Source organism: Coturnix japonica, chromosome 6 (genome assembly GCF_054131305.1).
Source record: "Coturnix japonica strain WE chromosome 6, WE-NBRP24, whole genome shotgun sequence".
Classification (NCBI taxonomy): Eukaryota; Metazoa; Chordata; class Aves; order Galliformes; family Phasianidae; genus Coturnix; species Coturnix japonica.
The window spans coordinates 32,444,497-32,472,158 of NC_140668.1; the positions used below are offsets into that span (position 1 = coordinate 32,444,497).

At 40.9% G+C, this 27,662-nt stretch overlaps 1 protein-coding gene across 2 annotated transcripts; it reads left to right on the forward strand.

Annotated features, from left to right (window-relative positions):
* Nucleotides 1-586: 586 nt before the first annotated feature.
* CMTM4 (CKLF like MARVEL transmembrane domain containing 4) lies at nucleotides 587-27,528 on the forward strand. 2 transcript variants are annotated; one of them, XR_014947556.1, is made up of 5 exons: nucleotides 828-1,157; nucleotides 14,231-14,407; nucleotides 22,370-22,462; nucleotides 23,440-23,538; nucleotides 24,456-24,560. XR_014947556.1 is itself a non-coding variant. In XM_015873982.3 (4 exons), the coding sequence occupies exons 1-4, from the start codon at nucleotides 972-974 to the stop codon at nucleotides 24,627-24,629; spliced, it is 636 nt and encodes a 211-aa protein (XP_015729468.1). In that variant the 5' UTR covers nucleotides 587-971; the 3' UTR covers nucleotides 24,630-27,528. The 2 variants fall into 2 exon arrangements, 1 of the variants encoding a protein (XP_015729468.1); XM_015873982.3 differs by lacking the exon at nucleotides 22,370-22,462 and having other exon boundaries at nucleotides 587-1,157; nucleotides 24,456-27,528.
* The last annotated feature ends 134 nt before the right edge of the window (nucleotides 27,529-27,662 follow it).

Sequence of the window (27,662 nt, forward strand, 5' to 3'; positions counted from 1 at the left end):
TCAGAGGTTTTCATCCTTTTCCACACCTTGCTTATATTTTCTTTTTCTGCCATTTGCTCTTTGGTGAAATATTTTTGTTTTATTGGCTGTATTCCCTTGTTCTTCATTTACTGGAGAATATCAGCCTCTTCCAGCGCCAGGATGCACCCGGGAGGTTATGAAGATATCTCTCACCCTGTGTTGTTGGGAGACAGCAAAATGTGATGGCAGAAGGCTCAGGCGAGGGAAAAGTGCTGGAGGAATTAATGTACACATGAAAATCCTGTGACAGCGATGAGGGATTCAGCAAGGGCTGCAGTTCTTTTTTTTCCCTGCAAACGCAAAGACCACCTTGAATGACCCAGAACGACGGCAGCGCTACAATCGATACGTGCCGGTTCAGCGATGGTCAATACAAACAGGTAAGGAGCAGACGAAGCGCCGGGCCGCGGGGCGCAGTGCGGGACACGGTGCGGGACACAGTGCGGGGCCGGGCAGGTGCTGCCCCTCCCCAGCCGGGAGGTTCCGGGCGGGGCGGTCAGGCCCGGCCCCGGGGGCAGGTGCCGGGCAGGGCCGGGGGGCGGAGCGGGCTGTGTCCGCCATTTCCGCTGAGCGCAGGGGGGCGGAGCGGCGGCGGTAACAGTAACGTTCCCGGCCGGAGCTGCCGCGCCGACACGGGAGCGGCGGGACGGAGCGGGCCGAGGGGCGGCGGGAGCCTCGGGAGCGTCGTGCCGGACTCTACACAGGCACGGCGGATCCGCGCGGCTCTCGGCGCTGCGTAGGGCGCCCCCCTGCGGCGGGGCGGGCGGGGGCGGGTTGGTTGTCCCGCCATTGGGGCAGCTGCTGAGGCGGCCGGACCGGGCCGGGGCGCAGCGCCATGAGGCGGCCCAGCGTCCCGCTCCGCTCCGCCTGACGGGATCCATCGCGGCCGAGCACGGTCATGCGGCCGGCGCTCCGCTAAGCAGCACGGGCAGCGCTTCGAGCCCGGCACCATGAGGAACGGCGAGGACCTGGAGGGTTTCGACGGGGAGGCGTCCAGCACCTCCATGATCTCGGGGGCCAGCAGCCCCTACCAGCCCACCACAGAGCCCGTCAGCCAGCGCCGAGGGCTGGGCGGCCTCCGCTGCGACCTGGATTACCTGCGGGGAACCTTCGGCGGGATCAAGCTGGCCGAGGTGGTGAGTACCTGAGGGCGGGGGGCTGAGCTCCATCGCTGCCCGAAGTGAAGGGTAACCCTGAAAACAAACAGAAAAGGAAACAAAGAAAGCACAAACGTTTCTGCAGTCTGAAGGACTTTATGTAGCGTTTATTCATCCTGCGCTGCCCAGCTCCGTCGCTTGGCTGGAGCCCTCGGGGGGCTCTGAGCACCGCTGCGGTCACAGTGTGACGGCTCCCGGCCCGTCAGGTGCTGCTGATGGTGGGATCCGTCTGGGTCGCGATTCACAAATGCACGTTGTTCACGTTCTTGAAATTAGCAAATGGACTTTGTTTTAAAATAGATCTGAAAACGGCAGTAAGTTGGAAATAGGTTTCTATGTAGTTTCTTACGAGGTGTTACAAATGGTTTCTGTAAAATTTCAGTAAGTTCTTTGAGAGCTGTAGCATTAAACAAACAGAACAGAGCTCATATGTGTTACCCCGGTGTTCAGAACCACTGCAGTCTGTGTGAGATAGTGCTTGCATGTCCAGGTTTCACACATGGTGCAGTCAGTAGCCCAGGTCCAGCAGTAAGCACAGGTCACAGCAGGTTGTGCTGTCGCCATGTTTACAGAAACCCGATCAAACTCAGCACTTAGAAATACCTTTTGTGCTCTTGTCCCAGTGCCATAGAGCACAATGTAGGAGTGTTACATGAGTGCCCTGAGCAGGGAATGGTTCATGTTTTCAGTAGTGTGGCTGGAGGACCTGCTGTGCTGTGTGGTACCAACCTGTTGCTGTGCTGCTGAAGCCAGCCCTGCAATACAAGCTGTGCAGTGGGGCTGCCCAGTGGGTGAAATACGTCCACCTTCAGGATCCTTGTTTCTTATCCCACACTGATCTCTCCTGTAATATGCTGCTAACTCCAGCCAGTCACCTTTGAAGCCTTCCATTCAGCGAGTGGCCATTGATCGTAAGTAAATAAATCCACTGTTGTTAGGACAGTGTTTTAAAACATTGTTATGAAAACATATGGGTTTATATGGAACTAATTTCAAAGGATTGCAGGATGTGCCCCGCTGGAGACACGTTATAGTCTGTGTTTGCAGCATGTGAATGCAGCAGTCAGAAGCTGACCAAGTGCATTAGTTGGTGTAGGCTGGAGGCCTGTGCAGCACCTCCGTGAGCTCCACCTCTGTGTAGTTGTGCTCCATAGGAGCTGTGTGGCTCGTGGTAATGCCCGGTGGGGCAAGGTGCTGAGTTCTGCACACTGACTGAATGCAGAGCGGTCCTGGAGAAGGAAGAACTCATTCCGTGATGCACTGAATTGACTAATTTGCCAAATGTAATTTAGTTGTTATAATACTTAATAATGCCTTTTAATGTACTGTGGGAACTGAAATGTGTCCAAGGCTGTTGTGCAGTGCTGACTTGTTTTTAAAAACGAGGAGGAACTCCTTTATTGCACAGCTGGAACCTTCCCTTCCCCCCCAAAAAAAAAAGTTTGAGGTTAAAAAAAAGTCTCTGAGTATTGGTTTAAGAAAGAGCTGCGGCAGGAAGGATGACAGTGCACATGCTTCATTTAGCATCAGGGGCTGTGTTAGGTTGGCAGGCAGAACTGTCAGTTGAGGACAAGCACTGCCACGTGCATTCATCTCCCACCGATGGACTCCCACAGCTCTGGTGCTGTGTGTGGGGTAGGGCTGCTGGGTGCTGCCAGGTTGGCATCCAGCTGTCCCGTTTTGGCTCTCAAAAGATGGAACCAAGAATGGGGAAAAGGCAAAAGGCTGAAAGGAAAGGCAGAGGGCCATGAGGTTGCTTACATTGCTGTGGATTTGTCTTCATCCATTTGAAACGTTGCTGAAGGAGTTGCTGCGAGATGGAAAGCAGTGTGAGGGGTCGGCCTGTGGGGTAAGCGAAGTGCTGCTAGGTGGGAGAAAGAGCTCATCGTCCGTATCTCAAGAGAATACACCATAAACCTTCAGAGGGGCCGTGCCGCATTGCAGTGTGGTAGTGTTGATGGTTCATGTCGTGGTCAGCACTTTCCAGATCTTCACTTGGCTTTCATTTCCTCAGCTCCCAGATAAGGGTGAGCAGCATTGCGTGTTGTTGTTAAAGATAAAGTAGTATGTGAACCAAGAGATCTATTTTAATATTTGGGATTCTCATTAGTCAAGGCTAAGTTTAGCAACTTTGTGGTACGTATGGCTGACTGCTATGACTACTAGCATTTAATGTAAAGACTAGTGAGGAAGCAATAGGAAGATGCCCTGTAGAAGAGCTAAGCATTGAGCAGGTGTTACCTTTTTTTGGCAGCTTTGTTGTTAGGTGAGATTTCCTGAACAGCTCTTTCAGCTGCAACTTGCCATTGCGATGGGACAGCTGTATGTGTGTGTTTAGATGTGCGAGGAAGCACCTGGTGTGATGGTGGCTGTGAGCCTCTTTGGGACGAGGGTAGGTAGGTGTGCTGAGCAGCGGGTCACATTGGGATGGGAGAAGGCAAGAGAAGTTAGTACCCTTGTGTGCTGTGTGGGGGTGTGATGGCTGTGCTTGGAGATGAGAGCAGAAAAGCTCTGCTATTTATTTTCATTTCTCTCTGGCATCTTGCAGAATCTTACTGTTATTACAGGAGTTGGGTGTCAGAATATATTGACTGAAATTCCTGTGGCAAATCGTGGCTGCCTGCTGTCTGCTTCTACATCTCTTTGGGAACTGCAGTTCCTGGTGGGTTTCTTATCAGGGCACCAGCTGAGTGGTGAGGAAACAAGTGCGGATCCTGATGAGAGTCCCACTGCTCTTGTTGGAATCCTGCTGAGTTTCCACAGGCAGTTGATTCAGGATCAAGCAAGTGGAGCGCTTACCTACAAAACTGTACTGAGCCTGTTCTTGTGATGTTGGTGTAGTTTGTAGCGGTTCATCTGGAGCAGCAGGATTGCAGAGCAGCCTTCTGATGGAAAGTGTCATAAGCCCTTACGGTGTGCTGCCATGGGGAGGGTGGCTGTTGGTGGTAGGTAGTGGTGTGACCCCTGCGGCTCAGACAACACTAGATATGTTCTTCATGTGTCAGTTCCAAAAATCCATCAGATTTCTCTTCTAGGAGATGATGCTTCTGCCTGGGAGGTCTCTGGGCTGCAAGTCACTGATGAGCAGACTGGGACGTATCGCTGCGTGCTTCTCTGGTCTGGTTCCCGTTCTGTGTGTTATTGCTTGTTGGTGGAGGCAAGATTTTGGGCTCAATGAAATCTGGTGGGAATAGCAGTTCATATGGTCACAATTTTCTGAATAAAAAGGTCCATCTTCATTGGTGGAGAGTAGCTGAAGGTTGGAAAAAGGGTGGGGGGTTTAGTTTGTTTTTTGTTTGTTTGTTTTGTGTGTGTGTGTGGCTTACTATCATCGTATGTTCCCAGATCCAGACATTGGTTAAGGCCAGGACTACACTAAAGGTCTTCTGTTTCTTCTGTGTGAAAAAATAAAAGTGCAAAAGCCTGTAGCAGTTACAATACCTTCATGTACCTGCAATAATTCTATTGAGAGTTCTCATTGCTTATAATAGGAAAAAAAATACATAGTTCCAAGCAGTAACTGCCAGCTACTTGAACTAACCAGCCGTCGTGTTTCATTATCACTGCACTCCTGTGCCTTCAGCTCATAATCTCCCCATCCAGAAGTGATCAGAGTGGGATGATTTGGGTGTCCCACTGCTCAGTGTGATCCAGCGCTCAGTGTGATCCAGCGCTCAGTGTGATCCAGCGCTCAGCATCTCAGGGCTTGAACAACTCTTCCCCACTTTGTTGTCCCGTGATCTACCTGCCGTACTCCATGCACCTCTCCTGGTATTTCTGAGGGTTGCACTGGTGCTTTATAGCCATTCTGCAATTATCTGTAGCTCCCGTGCTGTGTTCTGGTGTAATTTCCAAACAGCAAATTTGTGTTTGTGTAAGAAGTCCTTGTGACTCTGCGTGTCGTACGTTGCGCTTGGGTTCTTGGTGCTGTTTGTAGCTTCTTGTGCAGGAGCTGAGAGCTTGACATTGGATACTGCTGATGTTTGGCATCTGACCCTAGAAAAAGGACTTAAAATATCATATTAAGAGGATAATATTTTTAATACACAAATGTGCTTAGAAATCCAATGTAGGTAGGCCGTGTCTGTTGGGTTTCTCTGAGGTGCTTCATTTCTCTTTGGAAAGTTTTTCTTTAAACATTGTTTAAATGTTGCTTTGTGGCCATATTTTTATACTGACTTTGACCACAGAAGGAGAAGTGAGGAGATAACACCAGCTCGCTTTGATTTTTGTTGTTTCTGTGTGTGGAAAGGAAAGGTGATGGCTTTAATCCATGGGAAAAGCCATTTTTGTTGTTCTCTTTCATGGTGTTTAAGTACCATCTGGACGTGGGTTGTTGTCCTACTGCTGCTAAACACGTAATTCTGGTTAGAAATTTACCTTTAAGATGCTGGATGGTTTTAAATTCTGCCTTCAGGAAAAAAGTTCAGTAATCTCTAATTTATATGCTCTATTTTTCCCCACTGTTATGAGGCAGCGTAAGTAGTACTAGATACATAGTACTCATTGCAGATGCTGCAGTGAGAACTGTAATTCTAATGGGGTTATGGTTTGGAATGCAGCTTCTTTTCATCTTTCTGGTGCACTGCTCAGCATGGAGAAGACTGAGAGGGAATCTGATCAATAGTTACAGTATCTAAGGGGCAGGAGTCATCTGGATGGAGCCAGGCTTTTTTCTGCAGTGCTCAATGACAGAACAGGGCAGTGAGTGCAGACTGGAACATGGGAGCTTCCATAGGAAGGTGAGAAAAAACTTCTTTCCTATGTGGCTGAGAGAGCACGGGGCCAGGCTGTGCAGAGAGGTGATGGAGTCTCCTTCTGTGGGGATATTGGAGACCTGCATGGACCCTTTGCTGTGCAGCCTGATGTCGGAAGCTGCTCAGCAGGGGTTGGACTCCATGACCTTCAGAGGGCCCTCCCAACCCCTGCACTTCTGTGATGAGCCTTCCCAGAGATTTAATTATCACTTTAAGGTAAGACGAGGAGAAGGACTAGAAATTTAAGAGGTTGTGGTTTTCTTGTAACGTAAGCAGGACAGGAGGAATCAGTTACTTCTGTTGCTGGTTAATGCAGTTTGCCAGTTCATCTTTATACTTGTTGATAGTCATCACCTTCTGCTTAGAGGTGTGTGTCAGAAGTGCCCTCCTTGCTTCCTGCAACCAGTAATTCAGTACTGAAATTTTCTATGTGGTCCTGCAGAGCAGCATGGATTGAGCTGTGATCGATCTCAGTGTGTAGTAATGCCGAAGGTGAAGTTAGTAGCTTTCTGTACTTTTGTACAATTTAAACCTAAATGTTCATGCAGTCATTTCATAATATTTATTACAGCAATACTTAAGTGCTGTAAGTAATAACGTTTGGTCACTTTTATCTCGTGAAGTAATTTTGATTCTAATAATTGACATTATGACTTGAACGTGATGAATAAATTAATTAGGAGTTTAATCATGCGCTGTTCTAAAATAAACTAATAGTTGCACCTAGTGCTTGGAAACATCTTGACTAACTTAGATGAATCCTTGTAGTGAATATTAGGATCTTTCAATTCAATATGATGCTATTGCTTGGTAGTATCTTCAATGCACTTAGGAAAATAGTGCTTCTCCAGAGCTAGAGGAAGGTTCCTGAGTGCTGGCTGCATGCCCTGCATGGTTGTGGGACAGTTACAGTGGCAGCCCACGATGTCAAGGCAGTGTTGGCAGAGCCTGAAGGCTTTTGTGTAGTTAACAGTGTTTAATAGTTCTCAGGCTGTGGTGTGAGAGCTTGTTTCAGTCCTGGGGCGGATCAGTTCCTGAGTTGTAAAATTCCAACTAGGTGAATTTGCCATTGTGCAGCGAGAGCCTGTGGGTTCCTTTCTGTTTGGGATGGCTGTAATGCAGCCTGAACAGCAGGATGGGCTGAGGGCTTCACACATTCCCCAGTGCAGCTGGCAGCGCGCTTTAATGTTCTGGCCTACATCTATTTTTTTCATGTTCTGTTTTACCAGTATGTCTAGACTCTTTTTGCCTTTTAAGGCATGGCATCTAAGGGAGCCTTCAGATTGCAATCTTGGGAACGCTGGGATCGCAAGGACATTTTGCACCATTTCCTTTAAACAAAAACAAACCCGAAAAACTTTAATGGATTCCTTAGGACTACTCGAAGTTCTTGATTGTTTTCTCATTAAAATTCCTTTCTTGTTTTAGTAGTTGTGGGATGTTTGATGTTTTCTTATAATTTGGATTAAATGGAGCTTTAAAGGATACGGACTGATTATGATAGTCTTAAAAGAGAACTTTGCTTACTCTGAAGTGCCGTGAGGATTACACGTCAAATACCGTGACAGATGCAGCACACCTTTAGTTTTTAAAACCAGTTAATTTATTCTTCTGTTTGTTGCAGTATTTACAGAGCTGTGTTTTAATGTTGGTAGAACTAGTGTGGTTTCCAGTGCAGGTTGGCTTATGAATGAGTGTGGGAACATAAAAGCAGACCAGAAATGCTGATTTATTTTTTTCTTTTTTTTTTTTTCTTCTTTTTTTTAGGAGCTGAGTTAGGGATTGTCAGAACTGCAGGAGTAGCCCACATCTTTATCCGTGATTTAGGAATCACACAGGTGTGATGTCAGGAACATGTTGTGTTCCAGCAGTGTGTGTATGCCCAGCCTATAGAACGTGTGCAGCCCAAAGACAAAAACAGGGCAGCTGTATAGAGCTGAGTTTTTTTTTTAATGGCAAAGGTATGATAAGTTATGAGTTCTTGTGGCTTGATGTAATAGAAACATGTTATCATTCTTGAACTAGTAAATGCTGAAACAAGACCAGGGCCCTTCAGTGCAACTAACAATCATGAGAGTTGTTAAGACAAACCACTCATCGTGGGGAAGCTCAAATGCATCTTCCTCTTCCTCAGTGTCAACAGGGAGAGGGTTGCTAAACTTTTTTTGAACTCAGCTGTTGAGAAATTTTTTCCCCATTCTGTTTCCTTTAGTCAGTTTTTACTGTGTTACTATTTTAATAACGCTGCATGAGTATGACTAGCAGTAAATGGGACTCCTGGAAAAGCATTTTGTTCTTCCTCCTTCCCTCCTTCTGCCTCTGTAAGTGCAGCTGCCAGCGACTGAGGAGGATGCAAAGGATTCAGAGTGAATGGAATTAAATTTAGTGCAGCACTGAAGAAATGTGTGATGTTTTTCTGCCTTAGACCCAGCATGTCTAAGAACATGGTACGCAAATGCCAGTCAAATGAGATAAAATTAGACTTGAAGAAACTGAACTGAGTAGCTTCACATTTAAAGAATGTCCACTTTTGTCTTCATAGCCGTCTGCCTGTGGATGTATTACTTGTAATGCTACAATGGGTTTTCTTTAAGAATGGTATTAATGTAATATGAAAAAAACCCAAATCATTCCGCTGAACAGTAACAGGAAGAGCTATATTTGTTTTTCTTTAAAAGCAAACAAACAGAAAAACCCAAACAAAACAAAAAAACCCACCTGACCTCAAACATTTCCCTACTGCAAAACATACCGTGTTTTACAGTATCTGAGCTGCAGTTGGCTTTGCATACACGTAGCAGATAAGAACGTTTGTTGTATAGGTGTGTGCAGGCAATAGGCAAAACATGGTACTGATGCACACAGAGCAGGAAATAAGTCACCATTTGTAGATTTCTTTCATTCTAGATTCCACGACTGATTTCAGCTGTAGAACTTGTGCGTTTCTGTTTGAGGCAGTTGAGGATCTCTTCTGTTATTAGTTCAGTCTAGGTTTGTTTTCTCAGTTTTGACATACTTAGTATTTCAGTCAAGAATCTTTCTGTTGTTAACTTTGAGCCTTAAGAAGTTACGCTCGTTCTTACATATGACTCCTAAAATGCGCCAGCAAAATGTTTCTGGCCTCAGAAATATGTTCTGTATTTAGAGTTGGTCTTCTGCCTAAGTAGAGGAAGGGAAGTCAGCAGTGGATGAATCCTTGGAAGGTTACAGAAGATGGATGGTGGTGGTGGCAAACTGTCAGCTGATTTAGTAAAGATTCCACAATATTTAATGTGCCAAAAGTTTGCTGTGTTACACCCAAAAGCGAAGGAAGGAGCAGTGGAAACTCGATTGCAGCTACGTGGAACCTTGAAGGTGCCATGAGGATCTGAAGTCTAAATAATCCTGGTATTGTTTCTATCATCACCAAATACCAAATCCAAGTTGAATTCTGGTCTCTTGTTGAGTTCTTCCGAATTTGTTCCATGTTGTATTTTGTGCCATTTGAGCACAGCTTACGCAGGGTGCTGAGTTCTTGTGCTCGCTTCAGCTTCCTTCTCTGCTAAGCATCGTTTTCCTAAATTTGCCCTTAAGAAAAGCTTAATGCTCATTTGTGATTTAAAGCTCCTTGCAGTCCAATTATCAGAGTTAATAACACTTTTCTTTTGGTTTCAAGGATACAGATGAAGAGCTGGCGGGAAATCAGCCATTCTTCTGCTTTGGGTAAAAGATGGTTTCCTGCTGGAGGAGCAGTGCTGCGTTTCAGCCATATGACCCCAAATGTTCATCTCTGTGCCAGCTGTTTTAGATGTGGGAAATGCATATGCTTTGCAAGGAATGAGACCCGCTTGGTTTCATACATTAAGTTAGAACTGCTGGGCCAAGTAAATGAGAACAATAAATCTAGATTTTAATTCAAGAAGGTTTAATGTCTTCGGATACTTTAAGTGGTGCAAAAGCAATTTAGTTCTTCTCGATTTTGTGCATGTGTACTTTACTGTACCATTAATTTAAACAGTCTGGATGTAGAAATGTCTTGGTAGTGTGACATTCTCACTGATATTCTGTGGGTATTTTTCAGGCAGAAAAAATGCTGACCATTTAGTAGTGGGTTTTTGGAAATGATGCGTAATCGTGTCATTGAACCACACAGTGTGGCTTTCTGTGCTAACCTCATAGATAAACAGCAAAACTCTCATTTTTTAACTTTGTTTTCATTGCAGAACTGTCATTTTATTTTCTGTTTGAAGCTGTCGGATTATTTTTTAAATTGTTTTTTTTTTTTTTTCCCCAGAAAATAAAGCACGGCGTGTTTTCTCTGTGACAGGAGAGTTGCAGTGTTAGTGAGCATGTTTCCGGCATCAGGGCCTGTCCTAACACATTTTGTCCATTTGGGGAAGTACAGTGTTTTACGTCTGATGCTCCTGCATTGCCAAGATGATGATGTAAATACAAGCCATTTACATAGCCCTAAGGCAGATGATTTCTTCATTAAGTTCTCTTCTACAGGGGAATTGGCAGGAAAATGGAGAATATTACAGTAATGCTATGAAGCTGATGTGCCTGAATCAAAGAATGTTGAATCCAAGTGTGGAGGCTCACTTTCTGTAATTAAAAGGCTCTGAATTGTAGTGGTTTCATCCCTTTCCAGTGAGGAGCTTCTGAATCGAGCCATCAGATGGGCTTTGCTACCCTTTAATAGAGTAGCCTCAGATTGTATGTGAGTTCCCTTGGCAGTCCTGAATGTCCCCAACAGTGATACTTACTGCCTAAGAGGTTGACAGTTACTTAAAACCGAAAAGCTCCCAAAAACATTATTGGGAAATAATACTTGTTCTTGATGCTGTCACTGGATATATCTCCCTTCTGCTTTTGCACTGTGCAGTGGGCAATGAGAAATGAGGCAACTGGGAAGTTTCTTCCATCACAGAGCTCAGGGTACACTGCCCCTGCTGGGCTGCAAGTCTGGGCACACCCTGAGCTGTTCTCAGCTCCCCTGTGAAGCTTGTTTTTCTTAATCCTGCTTTTGTTGACCTGGCTTTTGCATCTCCTTTGCTTGGGGGAAGTGTGGTTTTTGCCAGTGCTCTCGAGTGCCTTTGCATAGACCTGTGTGCCCAGTAGAATTAGCAGAAGTGTTTGTAGGGGCAGTTTCACATTGAGGCAGTACCTACTTTGTTCCTTTTAGGAAGGGTGGAAGTAGAAGAGAAACCAAAACTAAGCCTCAAAAAGGAGGAAAAAGAAAGAAGAGGTTATAAATGGTACCTAATTGAATGAATTAGGATGGAATAGAAAACTCCCCCAAAGTACTCACTGCAGAGGAAAACAGCTGAAAAGTTTCATTTCATCCATCAGAGGGAATTTTACTGACTATCCGAGAAAGCTGTACTGTGTTGTTTGTGGGAGAGAGCAGTTAGTCCTGGAAGAGGAGATCTCTACCACATTCAACTTGTCATTTTTCTTCAGTGAACCAACCTTGGAATTTCTGCTTCTGGAGAACTTCTGGTTGGTGCAGGAAATAGGTTTTCATTACATTTAAGGATCTCTGCAGGAAAAGTGGGCAAAATGGTCAGCTCTAAACCTGCAATGAGTTCTGTCTGAAAATAAACTGAGATGAAGTCTTTTCCTCCTCCAGATATGCTGTGCAGCCCTCTTGGGTTCATACTTATGATCAGATCTGTCTGCTTTATTGTTACATCAACCAATTGGTGTTGTGTGTGCCAAAATGGCATTAATTCACTGCCTATTTTGCACGCTGCATGTGAAATGATCTATTTCATATGCTTCAGAATGCAGTGAAAATGAGTTGTTTTTCTTTCACTGTTAACATGTTGCATGTTTTGTTTGTTTTTTAAGTGAACTTGATCATGGAAGAACCATAGATAGCTCTTGGCAGCTGCTTTGGCTTGTGTTGCAGAATGTACACAACATTAAGTAATGTAATTAATTGGAGGATGCTCCTGGCAAATGTATGTATGTGTAGGGGGACAGGATCATCCCAGTGTTTAAAAAAAAAATGTTTCTCAATAAACACTGATTTTTTTTTTATTATTATTTTTTTAAAGTGTTTGCAGAAAGGGAAGTTTGCATGGGAGGATGGTTTTTTATGTGGCAATTAATTTGGAGTTTAATTTTTTGTCATAGCATTCAGTGTGAGACCAATAACTGATGGATAACAGCTCAACAGAAGCTCCATCTGCTGCGTAGCCATTGCCCAGCGTAACGACTGGCTTGCTCTGGGTTTTGGCTCCCATAAACAGCTTCAGAACTGCTTATATTTTTAGAAAAGGAACCTAGTATTGTTTCAGCTTGTGCTACAGTATTTTGAGAGAATATTGCAAAACCATTTCCTTTAAAACAATAAAATTTTTATTAGGGTTATAATACATCAGAAGTGGTGTCAAGGACACTGGAGACGTTATTATATTGGAATATTTAAAAGTTTCAGTGTTGCCAATTGACTGTGACTTGTAGCATTAATCCTGGATTTTGATCCCATTTAAGACATTTCAGATTTTTCCTTTTTTAAGATCTCTGTGCTTCTTAGAATTGTGTTTTTCAGTTCTTGGGCTCCTGTTCACAGAAAACATGAACTTCATTGCATGCTGGATTGTAAAATGAAGCTGCTTTCTGGACAGCTTTTTAATTTTTTTAAACTCATAGTTGCATTCTGATTCTCAATGCATGTTGTTGTTTTTTTTTTTCCCAATCTTCCATAGGTATTCAACGTGAAGGGTAAAACCAACTTCAAGTGTTCAGTCACTGCGTGTCTGTTCAGAATTTGTTTCAGAATCAGCCTGCTCGGTTAGCAAAAATTAGTATGGCATGTGCTGTTGTAAAGACCTCGTGCTAAATGAACTGTGAGAGACTTCCTAGCCAAGTGTGATTTTTTTTTATTAAAACCTTTTTTTTGTTTTAGTCTATTTTTAAGCTTAAATTAGCTACTGTATTCTGAAGTGTGTGGTGAAGGCAACGCATGGGAGTGCTGTCCTGAACATGGAATTACTACTGATGTCAGTGACAAAAATTGTAACTATCCTTTCACAATCTTTTTTTTTTTCTTCGTAATGCTATGTTAGCTGATAGGAGACAGACACAAATTACTACATGAAGTACAGAAAGTGCTGGAAGAGAGGGTGTTTGCAAAAATATGATTGAAATTTGCAAAGAGCAGTTTAGAAGAAGCCAATTGCTATTGTGGCTTCTGCTAGCTTTGGTTTTTGCAAGGCATTCTATTTGAGACACTTAGCTCTGGAGAGGCAACTCTGTACGTTCTTCACCCTCAAATTGAAGCAACTTAACTGAGGTCTCAGCAGAATTTTGTGGTGGAGCAAAGAAGTGAATTCTTTCTGAGAAATGTGAGTGGGCTGCTGGGTGGGTGGGTGTTGTCTTGAAAACAAAGCAGAACATTCTTGAAGGCCTTCCTTGCTTGCTGTGGAAAATGTAGGGGAAGCATCCGTGGCATTGGTTTTCTTTTAGCATTTATTTTTAAAGAGGAATCAGTTTGAAACATACGCTTAAGTATGTAGGCTTTGCACTCTCTGTAGATGTAATTGGTAGCTAATGCTGCTATGTGTCATCTTCTCTATTTTAGCTTTGTGAATGGAGCAGGTAGTGAGTTCTGCTGTTTTATCCTAAACAGTGAATTGCACTCTATAAGTCTGCACTCTGCCAAGATCACTTTTGAATTGGGTGTGACATACATCTAACTTGGATAATGGTTAGCTTATAGTGCCTGGAGTTGGGTTGTTTTCTGCTCATTAGCTGCTGGTTTTATTTTCTTATCAGTAAAGGAACAAAGTGTGCACATGCTTTTGGAAGCTGGTAGAGATCCTGAATCTGTGCTACTTAGTTTTCAAGCTGATATTGAGTTCAAAATAATAGCTTTATTGAAATGTCTTTAACAATCATGTTATGATGATACTGCATAAGTGAGACTGATGCTGGCCCAAAAGACAAATGCATTTGTTCTTTAATTTTTATAATAGCATAAAATGAAATAAAATGTTTGAGGTACCATTTCACATGTTAAGCCAAAGGCCTGAAGGGGTTTCATGCATTTCTGGGTGTCTCCATCACTTTGATGTTGGACTCCTTGTAATTCTTCTAAATTAGACTTTCTTGAACAGGAGATACCCAGAAAGTCTTGCATTAATTTGCTTTTGTTTTTGCTCTTAGGCAGTGCCCTTTTATAAACTGAAATCACACATTCCTGAGTGTAAACTGATCATGTTCCCAATGGAAATTTCAGGAATACTTGTGGCTATTTTCAAAATGTGGAAATCTATTTATATTTTTTCCACTTGTTTTTCTTCCTAGGTTTTGGCACTGATTGCATTCATCTGCATAGAGACCATCATGGAATGCTCCCCTTGCGAAGGCCTTTATTTCTTCGAGTTTGTGAGCTGTAGTGCATTGGTGGTTACTGGAGTTCTGTTGCTTATGTTCAGTCTAAATCTTCACACAAGAATACCGCAGATCAACTGGAATCTCACTGTAAGTTTGTACAAATCCTTGCTGCTAAAAAACATCTGCAGAACTGTTTTTAAGTCTGGTCTTTGAACTTCATTTTCTACTGCTAATGTTTAAGATTCTGTATGTGTGTTCTGTGCTGACTGAAGAGTACAGTTTATGTTACTTTGAATACTAACAGCAGAATGAGCTTTACAGTGTAGCAAGATTAAGCTATATTAAATAGAGCTAAAATTCTTTTCTGGTAGATTCTGTTTGGAAAGAAAGACTTACTGCTACTGCCAGCAATTACTGTTTGTTGATGAAGTGGATAAAAATGCAGTCTGTATTTATTTAACTTTGACAGATGCGATATTTACAGTAGCCTGTTGTTCTTTCATAAGCTGCTTTTTATATTAGGGTTCTGGTGCTACATATATTTTCTTACACAGATTAATGTAATCATTGGGTAAAAAGATCATAAGCTTTCTCTGAAAGTTAAGCATCAAATTGCTTACACCCCTAACTGTTAAACATGGACTGGCAATGCTTGATATGTTCTCAAATACAAGGAGCTTTGGAAAGGAACTGCTGGCAGTGCACATTCCTTTTGTACAAGTTTCCATTTCCATGCTATATTATGAGTTAAATGTTCAGATTGAGCTGCATAAACACAGATCACAAAATCAACATGAGCCACTCTACCAAAAGATCTGTCATTTTAAGAACAATGTTTATATCAACTCTTGTGCACAGTACGGATAGTACATATATAAATGTATGTTCTAATGTATTTTTGTAAGTGGTGTTGTAGGCTGCTCACAGTAGTTTCTAGGCTTCTGTGTGATTTCTTTTTTTCTTTTTTTATGTCAGTTGTGTATTTACCGTGACTGTAAGCCAAAATGACCTCTCTATAATGAGAGTAGAATGTGGAAGTAGATGATTCTTTGTACCCTGGGGTTGCGTGTTTTATTGAGCGGACTCTTCCTAGGAGTACTTATTAAGATTAGATAGATTGAGGAATGTGACTGGTAACTGTAGGTGTGGTAGATCCAGGTGAATTGTGAACAAAACCAGTGGAGTCACTGGAATTTTAATTGGTTGTCTTGTCTTTTCCCCTTTCATCTTTTCTGCTGGTGTTGTCACTGTCTATTCTGGTAGCAAGTTGCAGAGAGAAGGTGATTTCTTTCTTTTACCAGCCTGTTGTTCATTAGGCATCAAAGCAACAGCCCTTAATATTAAGCAGCTCTGAAATATGCTGGTAGGACGTATGGGGACATGATTGTTGCATCAATGTCACAGAAAATAGTTTTCCTGGTGTGATAAGAGTGGTTTCATAGTGAATACTAGACCCAGCTTATGTTGAAAGTAAGCTTGACCGAGATTATTTTTATCAGGAGACTGGTTGGTGATTTGCCAAGTGACCATGACTGAGCTGGATCACTGGAAGAATCAAGTTAATGACTTTGCATGCCCTTGCTCCTTTGTGCAGGTAGCTTTTGTTCTGTTGAGCCCTCTGGCATACTTTTATTGCCTACAAGAACACTGTGGCAGTATGCTGAATGTATGTAAATACAGAAGGGTGACTTTTACTGCTTTTCGTTCCGTAATGCAGGAGATCATCAGTGGTGTAACTGGGTCGGTCTTTTCAGCCCAGCCACTCTGACTTCTTTCAGATTTGAGCAACACCTTTCTGGTAAGGGAGTGATATGAACTGCTGCTTTGAGTGCAGCAATGCTTGTCTCTGCATAGCACTCAGTGTTGGACATGTTTAGAGAAAAGAGAGAATCCAACTAGTTAAAAAAAAATAAAATTGTTTTGAGCCTTCTATTTAGGAGAATTATCACACTCTCAACCCAGCACCTCTACAGCTTGGAGCAGTGTGACATGATCAGGCTTCACCCTGACAGGCAAATGCTTTGGCTTTCTTCCTTTTTTTTTTTTTTAATCTTATCAACAGAGATTAAAGTAAATTGTTACAATCTTACAAGTCTCTTCCTCTCATTATGTATTCTAAGATCTCTAACAGAAATGAGAACTGGAAGCTTGTGATGTCCATTGACTGCTGAGACCAGCCTTCCTCCTGGGATTATTTACTTACTTTAATAATGAGGTGTCTGATGGGGCCTTTACTAGTATGGATGTGTAGGAGTATCTTCATTATTCTGATAGCTGCAGTCTGTGGTTGCATGTACACAGTGGGAGATAATAGGGTTCTGATAGCATTCTTGCGGGAGATAACTTTGCTAAAGTTAGCTGAGAATTTTAGAATGGAGAATTGTGTGTTTTCTGCCTTTTTTTTTTTTTGCTTCTTATTTTGTCATCTTATTCTTTACAGCCCAGACATACACTCACATGTTATTTTCTTCGGTCCATATTTCATACTTTCCTGTGTTTTGACAGTTATTTTGATAATTTTCCAGCTGCTCTGAGATGGTTATCACAGGAATTGCTTTCTGAACTACATTTCCACACTGCTCAATTCTGTAGGAAAAAAAATGCTCCTTATATAGAAATTTATGTAGTGCTTTTATGATTTTACAGTGAGTGTTTCCCTTGTGAGAAGTCCCAAGCCTTGCTTTTGGAAGTTGTTTGAGGTGAAGAGGCTGTTGCTTGAAAGAATTTTATAGTGTTAGGCATAGTCAGGATTTTTCCTTTAAACTCAACATGCTCACAAACTTTCTAGGAAAACCATTTGTTTTTCAGTCCCTCATGTTGGAAAATAAGTCATCAACTGCTGTTGTCCAATACAGGACTGTTTCCTTTAGCACTGCAATAAGATGGCACTTTCCTAATGCATTATGGATATTGTCTGCTGTCTGTGGTTAGGAGGAAAATAAAAATCTGTATGTAGCAGGGCTATATATATATATGTATATATATATATACACACCAGATTTGTCATTTTCTTTTTTCTATGTTTTTAGCCATTTGAGGAAAAGAGCTTTGCTTTCATCCTAATTAGAGGCTTACCAGCCACTTTTTACATTTTCCTGTGCTAAACATGAAAGAAGCTTGGAGAAGAAGTCAGAATAGAACCTTGCTTGGGTGCGTTGGAAAGACAGGTTTGTTGCAGTGAGATGAAAGAACAGTCACTTGTCTGTTGCACAGCACTATCAATGTTATGCAAAATCTGGGAGTCTGTCAGTGGAAATTTCCGTTTCCTTTAGGCTTCACAACTGAAAGGGAGCCTATTCTGCAGGGAGACGTCTCAGTGGCATAGGGGAATGTAGTGCACACTACAGCAGAGCTGATGAGCTGTTGCTTTGAAGTATTGTATTCGGTGTAGATTAATAACTTAATCTTTCCTTTGTTTTGTGTTTGGCTATATTTATATATTTCAATTTCATTGTTGGAATCTCATGTTACCTACAAGGAGCTCTTGAGATCTTGCATCCAAATGATGCGGGTGCTGTGGCACTCTCATAAGGCTGCAGCAAAAAGTGTAATGGAGGTGTTTGTAGTAACTTCTTTCTTCAGTTGAATTCCTGTCTGTCCAGGGGGGATCCACAGTAACACTGCTGTACCTGAGATGATATGAGGAGGAAAGGAAATGATGGCAGAGAGCTGGAGTGTGACAGTGTTTCTTTGAGAGAGAAGTCCAAGTTGTTAGACACGTTGTTCTATAATCAGCCAGTGGAACGGACTGTTTATGTCTTGGTACACAAAAAGAATTTCAGTAGATGTTGGGCATTGATTTTTATGTATTTTTTAATATTCACTGGAACTGTGGAAGCATCTTTTAGTCTGTGCAGTTCTGAATATGGAGTTTTTCAATGTAGGGCAGCCTCAGCAATAAGACATAGGATGGAGCACAACACAAACTTAGTTGCAGTCCTTATTAGTTTTTGTTTGTTTTTTTCAATTAAGGCTTATATGTTTGGACTGGATTCCTGGGAAACACTGCTCCAGCATCAGGTGTGTGCATCTCTGAACACACACAGTGGTGGCGTTTGTGTGCTGCCTGCACACGAAAGATATTTCATCTTTAAAGGTTTTTTTGTTTTCAGTTGCTAGGGAGAGAAGGCCTTGTAGGCAAGTAACTGACAGTGATAATTGACAGAAAGGTTGATGTGGTGCCAGGCTGACAAAGGTCCTCGCTAGCTTTGGCTTTGAGGAGTATAATTACAAAGATGTACTTCAGAGACCTTCCCAGGGCAAACCTGATTATTTTTATTTCCCCTCCTCCCTCTCTTTTTTATTTCTTTTGAAAATATCTTGCTTTTCTTTGGCTTGTTTAGCTGTCGAATGAGTAAGTCCTTCCTCACTTTTATTTCTAGTGTTGTCAAAATACTGATGCCTTCTAAGGATAAAAGTGAATAAAGATAAATTTTAAAAGATGGTCAGGATGTATTTCCTCCATGTTTGTTCTTTGGGCAGTTATTTTGTGCAGCCTGATATAAACAGTAGCGTGTTATTACTTAAGTAAAACAAACACAAGCTAGGAATACCCCAGAGTATTACCTGGCCTGGTATTTATTGCTAGGGAGGTCTGTTGCATAGTGAGGAAAAGTGGTCCCATCTGTGCACAAGGTGGCTTCTCAGAAAGCAGTGAGGTGTGGTGAGCAGGGCTCCAGGGTATGTCTGCACAGCTCTGGTGTGTTTGTGGAACTGTTGGGCACGGTATGTGGGAGGGAAGTGATGTCTGTGTGAGCCTTGAATAGCAGAGGCTGGTTTGTTTAGCTGGATGAGGGGCATCCTTACCTGTGTAAGCCCAAAGAAATAAGAGCTGGGGATTAATGCTCATACAGTTAATTTGGTTCATTCCACCTATAACTTATTTTTGCTTGAGAAACCATTATTTCTATTAGTAATTGTGATGGAAAAAATGGTTCTTAGAGTGTGTAGTGGTATGATTAGAGAACAAAATGGTGAGGTTGACTGGGGATGCTTGAATTAGGGGTACGTTTCTGAACTTCAGATTGATAACTTCATATAGGAACAAGGGGAAGAACTTCCTCAGCCTTGTAATGTACCAATTGGAGAAAAGTGAAAGGAAATGCCACCTCCTGACAGTGGACCAGACTGGAGTACTAATCAGAAACTTTTGAAGCTAATGTCCCTTGCAGTGTTCAGGAGCTGCTGCAGGTTTTCATGTCTCTTAGTATGCCTCATTCTTAGTGTGCCTTCAGCCTTTCTGTCCTCAGGAACCCAGGAACCATACCCACTCAGCTCCTTCAACCTTAAGACTAAAGGATACTATCTAATGACCTGTCTAGATAGTGATGCCCACTTTACATTAGAATAAGCAGAAGAAAATGTCACCTTTTCAGTAGAAGTGCTGTCTTGGCAGGAACATGTCTATGTCTGTAAGTTAAGGTGCCTGCTCTGCCCTGTCCTCCTTCTGAGCAGCACACATTAGCTGGTGAAGGCAGTTATGTGTCCTTGGATGCTCTCCTTTTGATTAATACCTCTATTAGGACTGTTGGTGATTGAATAGAATGACTTGCAAGTAATAGCAAGGGGTCAGGGGTCCATCTTTCATTTTAGATTATTTTGCAAAGGAGAAATGGAAGCTGTCTAGAGCGGATTTGGTTCAGCTCATAGATTTTATTCTCTGTCATGGATGGCAGCTTTGTGCAGTGTTTTATGGCACAGCATACTGTCTCATGAGGTTGCTGTAATTTCAGCAGAAATTCTTTTATCTGTGTGATGTGGTTTTTACTTTGTCTATAAATATAATAGTAAGAACTTTAGCTATATCATGGCCAGATTTGAAAGGAATCATCTTTTTTCAATTAGCTTATTCTTTTTATTGTCAAGATTATTCGTTTTCTTGTATGTGGAGAAAAGCTACGCTACTTTAGGGAGTGCCCTCTGCTTCTTGAAGTTCTGGTGTATTTCTCCTTTGTTTCTGCTCTGACTGCTTCCAAAACCATCATAAATTATTTTCTTGTTGAAGTACTATGTACCAAATTTGGGATTAAATGCCTCTACTGATGCATGCATTTGTGATTTTACTATTATGTACCTGTATGACAGTATTACGGATATCATTGCTCCTTAAACTCCAAACAGCCTGATTTGTGGACATGAAAGGTTGTGTTAGTTTTAGCTTTTTAAGAGATTAACCTATTAATTGTGTTAAAAGATTTTGACCTAGACAACGAAGATGAAAATGTAGAAATGAATGTATCAGAACCATAAGATGGAATGAAGTCTTTAGATTTGAGCTATTAGTTCCTTCATAAACACAAATCTGAGCGTGGTACTGTGGAAATAAAAATGCATCTGGAAAAAAACAACAACGCAATCCTGGATTATAAGAACTAGGAAGGGACGCAGCTTTGGTTTGTTCGTTCTGATGTTACCTACGTTATAATAAAGGTATATTTGAATATGTCTTTGTTCTTAACTATTCATGTGCTGATTATGTTATCCTGTTATGTTTGGTGTGGTTTTCCATGCTGAAATTTCTGAGCAGCTTTTGTTTTGTGACTATCCAAACTCAGGAATTTTCATGCACGCAGCTCAATCTTTTTGGTATCCAGTGCAGCTTAGGTTCTTTTATTTGTACTGTGAGAAATGTTATCCTCCTTTCAAGTAGCTTCTGTGGCTCTTTTCCTCACCGTGTCCAATTTTCAACATTATTTTAAAAATGTGGATACCAGACCAGAATGCAGCATTCCAATGTCCCTTACAAGGATAATAACCTTGCACCTATTGTATCCATATGTCCAGTGGAATGTTGAAGTGCTTTTTCATCTTTTTTTTGGTCATGGCATGGCATGTCGAGATGTTTACCTACTGCAATTCTGAAGTTCTGAGTTATTTCTCCCAGGATTTTGCCTTTGTTCTGTGGGTCGTGCCTGTTGGTTGTGAAATTCACCCTTAATTCCAGGGTGTCACTGGTGTGGATGCCCTTTCTTCAGTATTTACTTTCAGCATCCGTGGTGGTACACACATTTACTCTGGAGACTTATGTTTAATGCTATTTGTTAGCCATATGTTGAGAAAAGATTTGTGTAGGTGAGAACAAAAGCTCTTTTTGGAGACTTGAGAAGCGCAGGTAGATGTGATCTGGTGAACTCCAAGCTCTTGAGGGTGGAATACTTGGAGAAATTTCTAATATCTCAATTTCTTAATTTCTGTTGGACAAGAAGTTGTATCATTAGAACAGCAGTAACTATTAAGTACCAATTTTGTTGGTGTTATATACGAGATTGTATTTATCTCTCTGAGCTTGAACAGAAATATGAAGTATCTCTTTAATTATACACTACCAGGTGAAAAAATGGTAATTGTTTCTTAAGGACTCGCAACTTCCTTATGTTTCCTTCCTGCTAAGACAGCTGCACTGGGCTCATAAAATCTGAATACATGGTTAGAAATAGTGAGGAGCAGTAGAAGCCTCACAGAAAGGCCAAGTCCCCCTTTTAGATGAGAATCAGTTCACAGTGATAACTTGCACAGTTTATCCTCAGGTGTGCTTAATTTTGACAACCAACTGTCACTGAGTCACTGCCCTCAAATGGATCATTTTCCCTGTGAGCAGCACAGCGCCAGATTCCATTTTCACAATTATTTACTAAAACATTGTCAAATGATGGCTACAGAAACAGATGTTGGGTTTGGCCACTTTTTTCTTCCCTGTTGTTTTTTTTTAGGGTGGCTGGATGACAGTGGTCTGGCCAGAGTTTTTGTGTTCCATATCCACAACCTAGTTACAGGGTAAAGGTTATATTTATCTTCGGTTTCCTAAGCACAACTCCTTACAGTACTTTAAGTGTGCTTTTAAAAATGAAATAAAATTTCTATGGTAGATGGAGCAGAAATGGGAAGTGAGCTGGTTTACATGTAAGAGTCATGTAGAGTAAATTTGCCTTTTAGTTTTAATTGAAGAGTAGCAATGAGTGTGGTGGGTTTTTTTTAAAGGTTGGGATTGATGGATTCAGTCTTTCAGATTTTCCCTTTCCTGTGTCTCTGTAAGTTGTACAGCAAAGCTGAATACGGGTTTTCTTTCCTTCCCTTTTAGCTGTGACAGTGTTCACCTCTCACTGATTTCAGGTTCCTTCAGGATATTTCTGTTGAGCTGCAATTCTCTGCTTCCTGCGTAGACCTACCTGAGCCCTGACTTCCTCCATTCTTTCAGTTACCATGGTAGTTTGTTATTTCCTATGGCTGTGTAGTGTACAAAAATAGTGCCATGTAAATAAGTATAAAATATTTATTTTAAAAATTGCAAAAATAAAATAAAGTAAAACCCCCAAACTAAACAAAAAAGTCACAGAATAACATACTAAACACCTATTCCCTAACAAACCTAACGCTTTCTTTCTTCTATTATCTTGAAGTCCGTGCTCCTAATTTGTCTGATACTGATTTTTGTACTAATAGCTTGCCATTTGGAATTTACTTATGTCCCAGTGATATGTTAATGACCTTTGATTTTTGGAAGGCCTAATTATCTGAACTCCAAGTGACATGTGCAGCATATGAATATCTGAACTGCATGCTACTTAGCTTAAAACAAAGCAAGATTTTTTTTCTGAACCTAGGTGCTCTGTATGCATGTGTTTTAGAGTGTCTATTTGAAACATCAATCCTATATGACAGATGTGCATAAACCTGTGTGTTCATACAGTGCAGACAGCTGTTCTTCATAGAGGGACTGCAGGGTGTGTGCTGTTGTACAGATAAGGCCTTGAAGAACTTGCAGTAAAACTCATGAGTGTTGTATGGGCAGTGCGTGGAGAGTTGTAATGTGAAAGAGCAGGGGAGTGCAAATGCTGGAGATTCAAATTACTTCAGTGTCAGCTGAGATGGAACAGCTTTACCCGTTGCTTATACTGACAGTTGATTCTTAATAATCCCAGCAGACATTGAGATAAAACATCCAGAACTTGCACTGGTGCCTTCTTTATACTTAGTATGTGAATAGAGTTCAAATAGTAATGTGCACACATACTGCATTTCCTGTGTAATAATCTGTCATCTTTACGTGTGATAAACTATGTAGGAAGTGGGAAAGTATTACTATAACTTTTGTTCTAACCTTTTCCTGTTTCATCAGTTCCAATAAAAGCAAGTGAACTGTTATTGTTTAATAATGCTGAAGGATTGTTATTATTTTTTAGGATCTGATCAACACTGGACTCAGCACTTTCTTCTTCTTCATTGCCTCTGTAGTACTTGCTGCTTTAAACCATAAAACTGGAGCAGAAATTGCTGCTGTGGTAAGAATTTGAACTTCTTTTTCTGTGCTGCTTAAGTAGCTATTAAAACCAAGAATAATCTTTTAATTGTATTCTTGGTGTATTTGTTACCTTCGTCTTCCCAATTTGCTTCTAATTTTACAGTTAGTTATGCAGTAATTTTGGTATTGAGAATGTTGATTTCATTTGAATTTCATCTCAAGTCTTGGGGCACAACCAAACAGGAAAACAGCTTGCTGATAATGCTTTACTGCTTTTATTAGCATTGCTTCTTTCTCTATACCTAGATCAGGTGATGCAACTCTATATTGTGAGTTTACAGATAAGGTATAGAAACAAATTCTTATCAAATTAGAGCTTCTTATCCACAGTCTTCCTGAATTCTTCTTGCTCACAACAAATCAGTTTTTATGGATGGAGTATGGTGGTACTTAAAGATTTTAGAATCTAAAACAATAAAATCAAGCAAATTAACTTTGTCCTTGAGGCGGCAAGCTTATTTTTTCAAACCTAGACATTGAAAACCACACACACATTCTGTGGAAACACCTGCACCTGTAAATCAGCTCCTCTAGGCTGATAGTCTGGACTGGCCATCTCTTGTCATTTGTGCCCTGTCATGTGCATCCTGAGGAATGAATGAACTGTCTGGATGAAGAGCTATATTCTTACAAGAGGTTCTTCCAGTGAAGTTGCATTGCAGGATGTAATTGTTGTATTTGTAGACAAAGAAACAATCTTGTTTGTAGACAAAGTTTTCTGGGACCATTGATCCTAGTAGCTTTCACAAGTTCTCTAGTTCATTGAAGAAGAACAGCATCAGTTTTATAGGCTGTGATAATCTATCAGTGCAGTTAAAGCAGAAAACTAAACTTCTCAGGAGTTTGTTATGAAACTACTATTCTTGTTTTCAAAACTTGTCTTTCTACTTCTTGTAGATATTTGGTTTCTTGGCAACAGCAGTGTATGCTGTGAACACATATTTAGCTATTCAGAAGTGGCGAATGAACAGCAGACAGCAAAACAGTCGGCAGACCAGCGAATACATACGTGCTCGGACAGAATCCAGAGAAGTAGATCATCGCCCGGAGATTCAGCGTTTGGATGCATGAAAGCAACAGCTAGATGGGACTGCAAAGGGAAAAAAGAAGTGATGAACTTGCTCACGGAATAACGTATTTTTTCTTTATTTAAGGAAGAAAAGAAAAATCAGTTAGTGGCAAAGAATGCCCAGCCCAGATATGTACAGAGAAGCATCACATCAGAAGCTGTTGTCATGAACGCAGTAAATGTTGGCCATTCGAAAGCAAGATCCTTTCAAGACATCCACATATATATACATATATTGTATATATTATGTATAATATATTATATATATGTTCTGAAGTATGTTATTGTTTTGGATTAACTGCAGAGAACTTCTCTTACCTTTTTTAAGAGCAAGCCCTGAATATACATTCTGCCACTGTTTCTTCGTCTGTCATAAACACTAAGACCAGTGCTGTCTTGTTTGTTTAATATAAGAAAGAAGTCCACCAGGAGCAAATTTAATGCACATGAAAAGGAAGTGAGGGGCAAGTAGCAATAACTTTAGCTGTGTATTGTGTCCAGCAGTGCTCTGTATCCTTCCTTGTGCATCCTTGGCAGTGCAGTTCAATTCTCACCTGCAAGATCGCATGCTATTTCATTGTTGTTTCATTCACCTAGCTGCCCCATGGAAGTCTTTTCTGTATCTTCTGGTTGTTGATTTAATGCTGAGGCAGTTTTCCTTTGGATTACTGATGAATCATCACATGAAGTTCGTGCCTGACCTTGCTTGTACCACAACTTGTGCAAGATTAGTGTATTTTATTGAATGGTCCCATAATGTATCCAGTGCAAGTATGTGGACTTTCTGCTGATGTTGGATACGCGTTATTTTTCATTCCAAAATGGTGGAGGGTGAAGGAAACTTGGGAAGCAGGGTGGAGAAGAGGAGGCTGAGGGGCACAGTACTAAAGGAGAGAAAGGATGAATTGTCATCTGCTTAACTTGCATTCCAGTCATGCCTTTTTTCTTTTTTCTTTTAAGGTTCAACCTTTCTGAGAAGCCTAGGGTAAGCAGTAACTAGCAAAAATTCATGATATAAAGTGTTTCTAAGATTGCAATGCTGTGATTCATCTGAGACACTTCTTGTTTAGATGGTTACTTGTTTCTTCTAAAATTCAACTGTTGGCAGTAGGTAAAACTTGTTTATTGAATTGGATATGTCTGCAAACATTTTTTCTAATATTTCTTTGTTTAGGAATGGTTTCACCTAATTGAAGTTTTCTTTGTTTTAATTTTACTTGCAATTAAGATAAAGGTATTTTCTCTAATCGAACTTGAATTCTGCAGTAATCAGTTAAATATCTCAATACTTGTCTTCTTTAATGATTGGTGGTTATTTTAATCTGTGTAATCCATTATTTGACGCCAGACTTGAACACTTTTTGTATTAATCTTGTTTAGCTGTACTCTCAAGTGATTTAGCGTGGTTAACTTCAGAACAAAAGGCAATATGCTGCAGGCAGGTGGCTTTTAAATACATATAACTATGTTATGCCAAACAAAGTCAGCACAAGTGCCTGGACTTCTTTAATACTAGAAGTAACAGAGGGTGTTCCAGATTTGAACCTTACATTGCAATTCTTGGATCAAGCAATGGAATTACACTGACATGTGGAAAACTGGTAACAAAACCAATATCTTTTCATTATTCGCAAGTTTTATGTCTGTGATGCATTTTCACTTAATTTTAAGAGTTATTAATGAGGTTAAAGGAAACTTAGTAATGTGAAAGGTTAAAGGAGACTTAGTAATGGTTTTCCAGTTACTGTATTAAGGTTTTATTACACTTCATTGAAAGTTAGCACCAAAGATAACGTCAGTTTAAAAAAAAGACCATAGAAGCTAACCTCTGCTGTTGGGCTTAGAGCATCGACATTATTCAGGTGGAATCTGACCAGGATTAACGGGTGTTTTATGAAATGTAAATGACAGTTCCGTGTTCAGCGCAGCATGAAATAAGTTTTTTGAAGTCAGTACAGTTGCTTTAGCCATTCCATTTTTCAGCATTCCACTTGAAAGTAGCACAGACATATCTAGACTGGAGTTGTTAAAGACATTAAAGCAGTTTGCATAAACATTATTAAAAAAAAAAGAAGTAAAATGAAAAAGCCTTACTAAAATACGCAACATTTGTTCTGCAGAAGATGGATACTTTTGGAATGGTACCCACATCTGAAGTCAAGAAACAGACGTTAGGTGTCAGGAAAGAAGTCAGGGTAAGCATAGGCTTTCCATTATGGGTATATCTTGATGCTGGTTAATGAAAGAATGCAATGGCGCATATGAAGGAGAATGCCTTGTTCTTCTTCTGTAGTCCCTGAGATGATTCTGGTTTTCTAATTTCTCAGAGGTATGTATGAGAGGTTTTGTGTGCCTGCAAGTTTATGAATTTGGTATCTTTCAAATCCATACACCTCTCCGTACCTGGAAAAAAGGATAACTTTGCAGGGCCTTTTCTGGAGTGAGATCACAAAAAGCTTATTATCATTATCTGGAATGGCAAATGCTTACTTAGTATGAATGATAGTTATATTTCTAATATTGCATAATACTTCATCTTATAGTGTAGTAGACCTGTATGACTTTGAGTGCTTTTACACGGTAAATAAGTTTTCCTGAATTGAGAACAATATTTATTACTTACAGCACTCATGACTTGAGCTTAGCACAGCTTTCAGGGTAAAATTCAAAGAGAATATGATGTTTAAATTTTTTAAAAAGAACTACTATCTGATACACTTTGTAAACAGGAAGACAAATGTAAATTTGTAATTTCCTTATTTTGGGGACCAAAGATGATTTTAGTATTGTACAGTATATACTTTCTTAAAATATAAGTTAAGCATTTATTACTCTACAGAGACATTATTTGCTATCTGGATTATAGAAAAGGGAAATAAAGTAGCTATGAGACAACTAAAATTGAAACACTGAGTTCATTTGATATAAGCATTCTTAATTCTCCCCCCTCTACAATTTCATGTGGTGCATTGAAGAAGCGGTAATCTTTCTTTAAGATTGTTATCTAAACTGCAGCCATTAAAAGAGGAGAATAT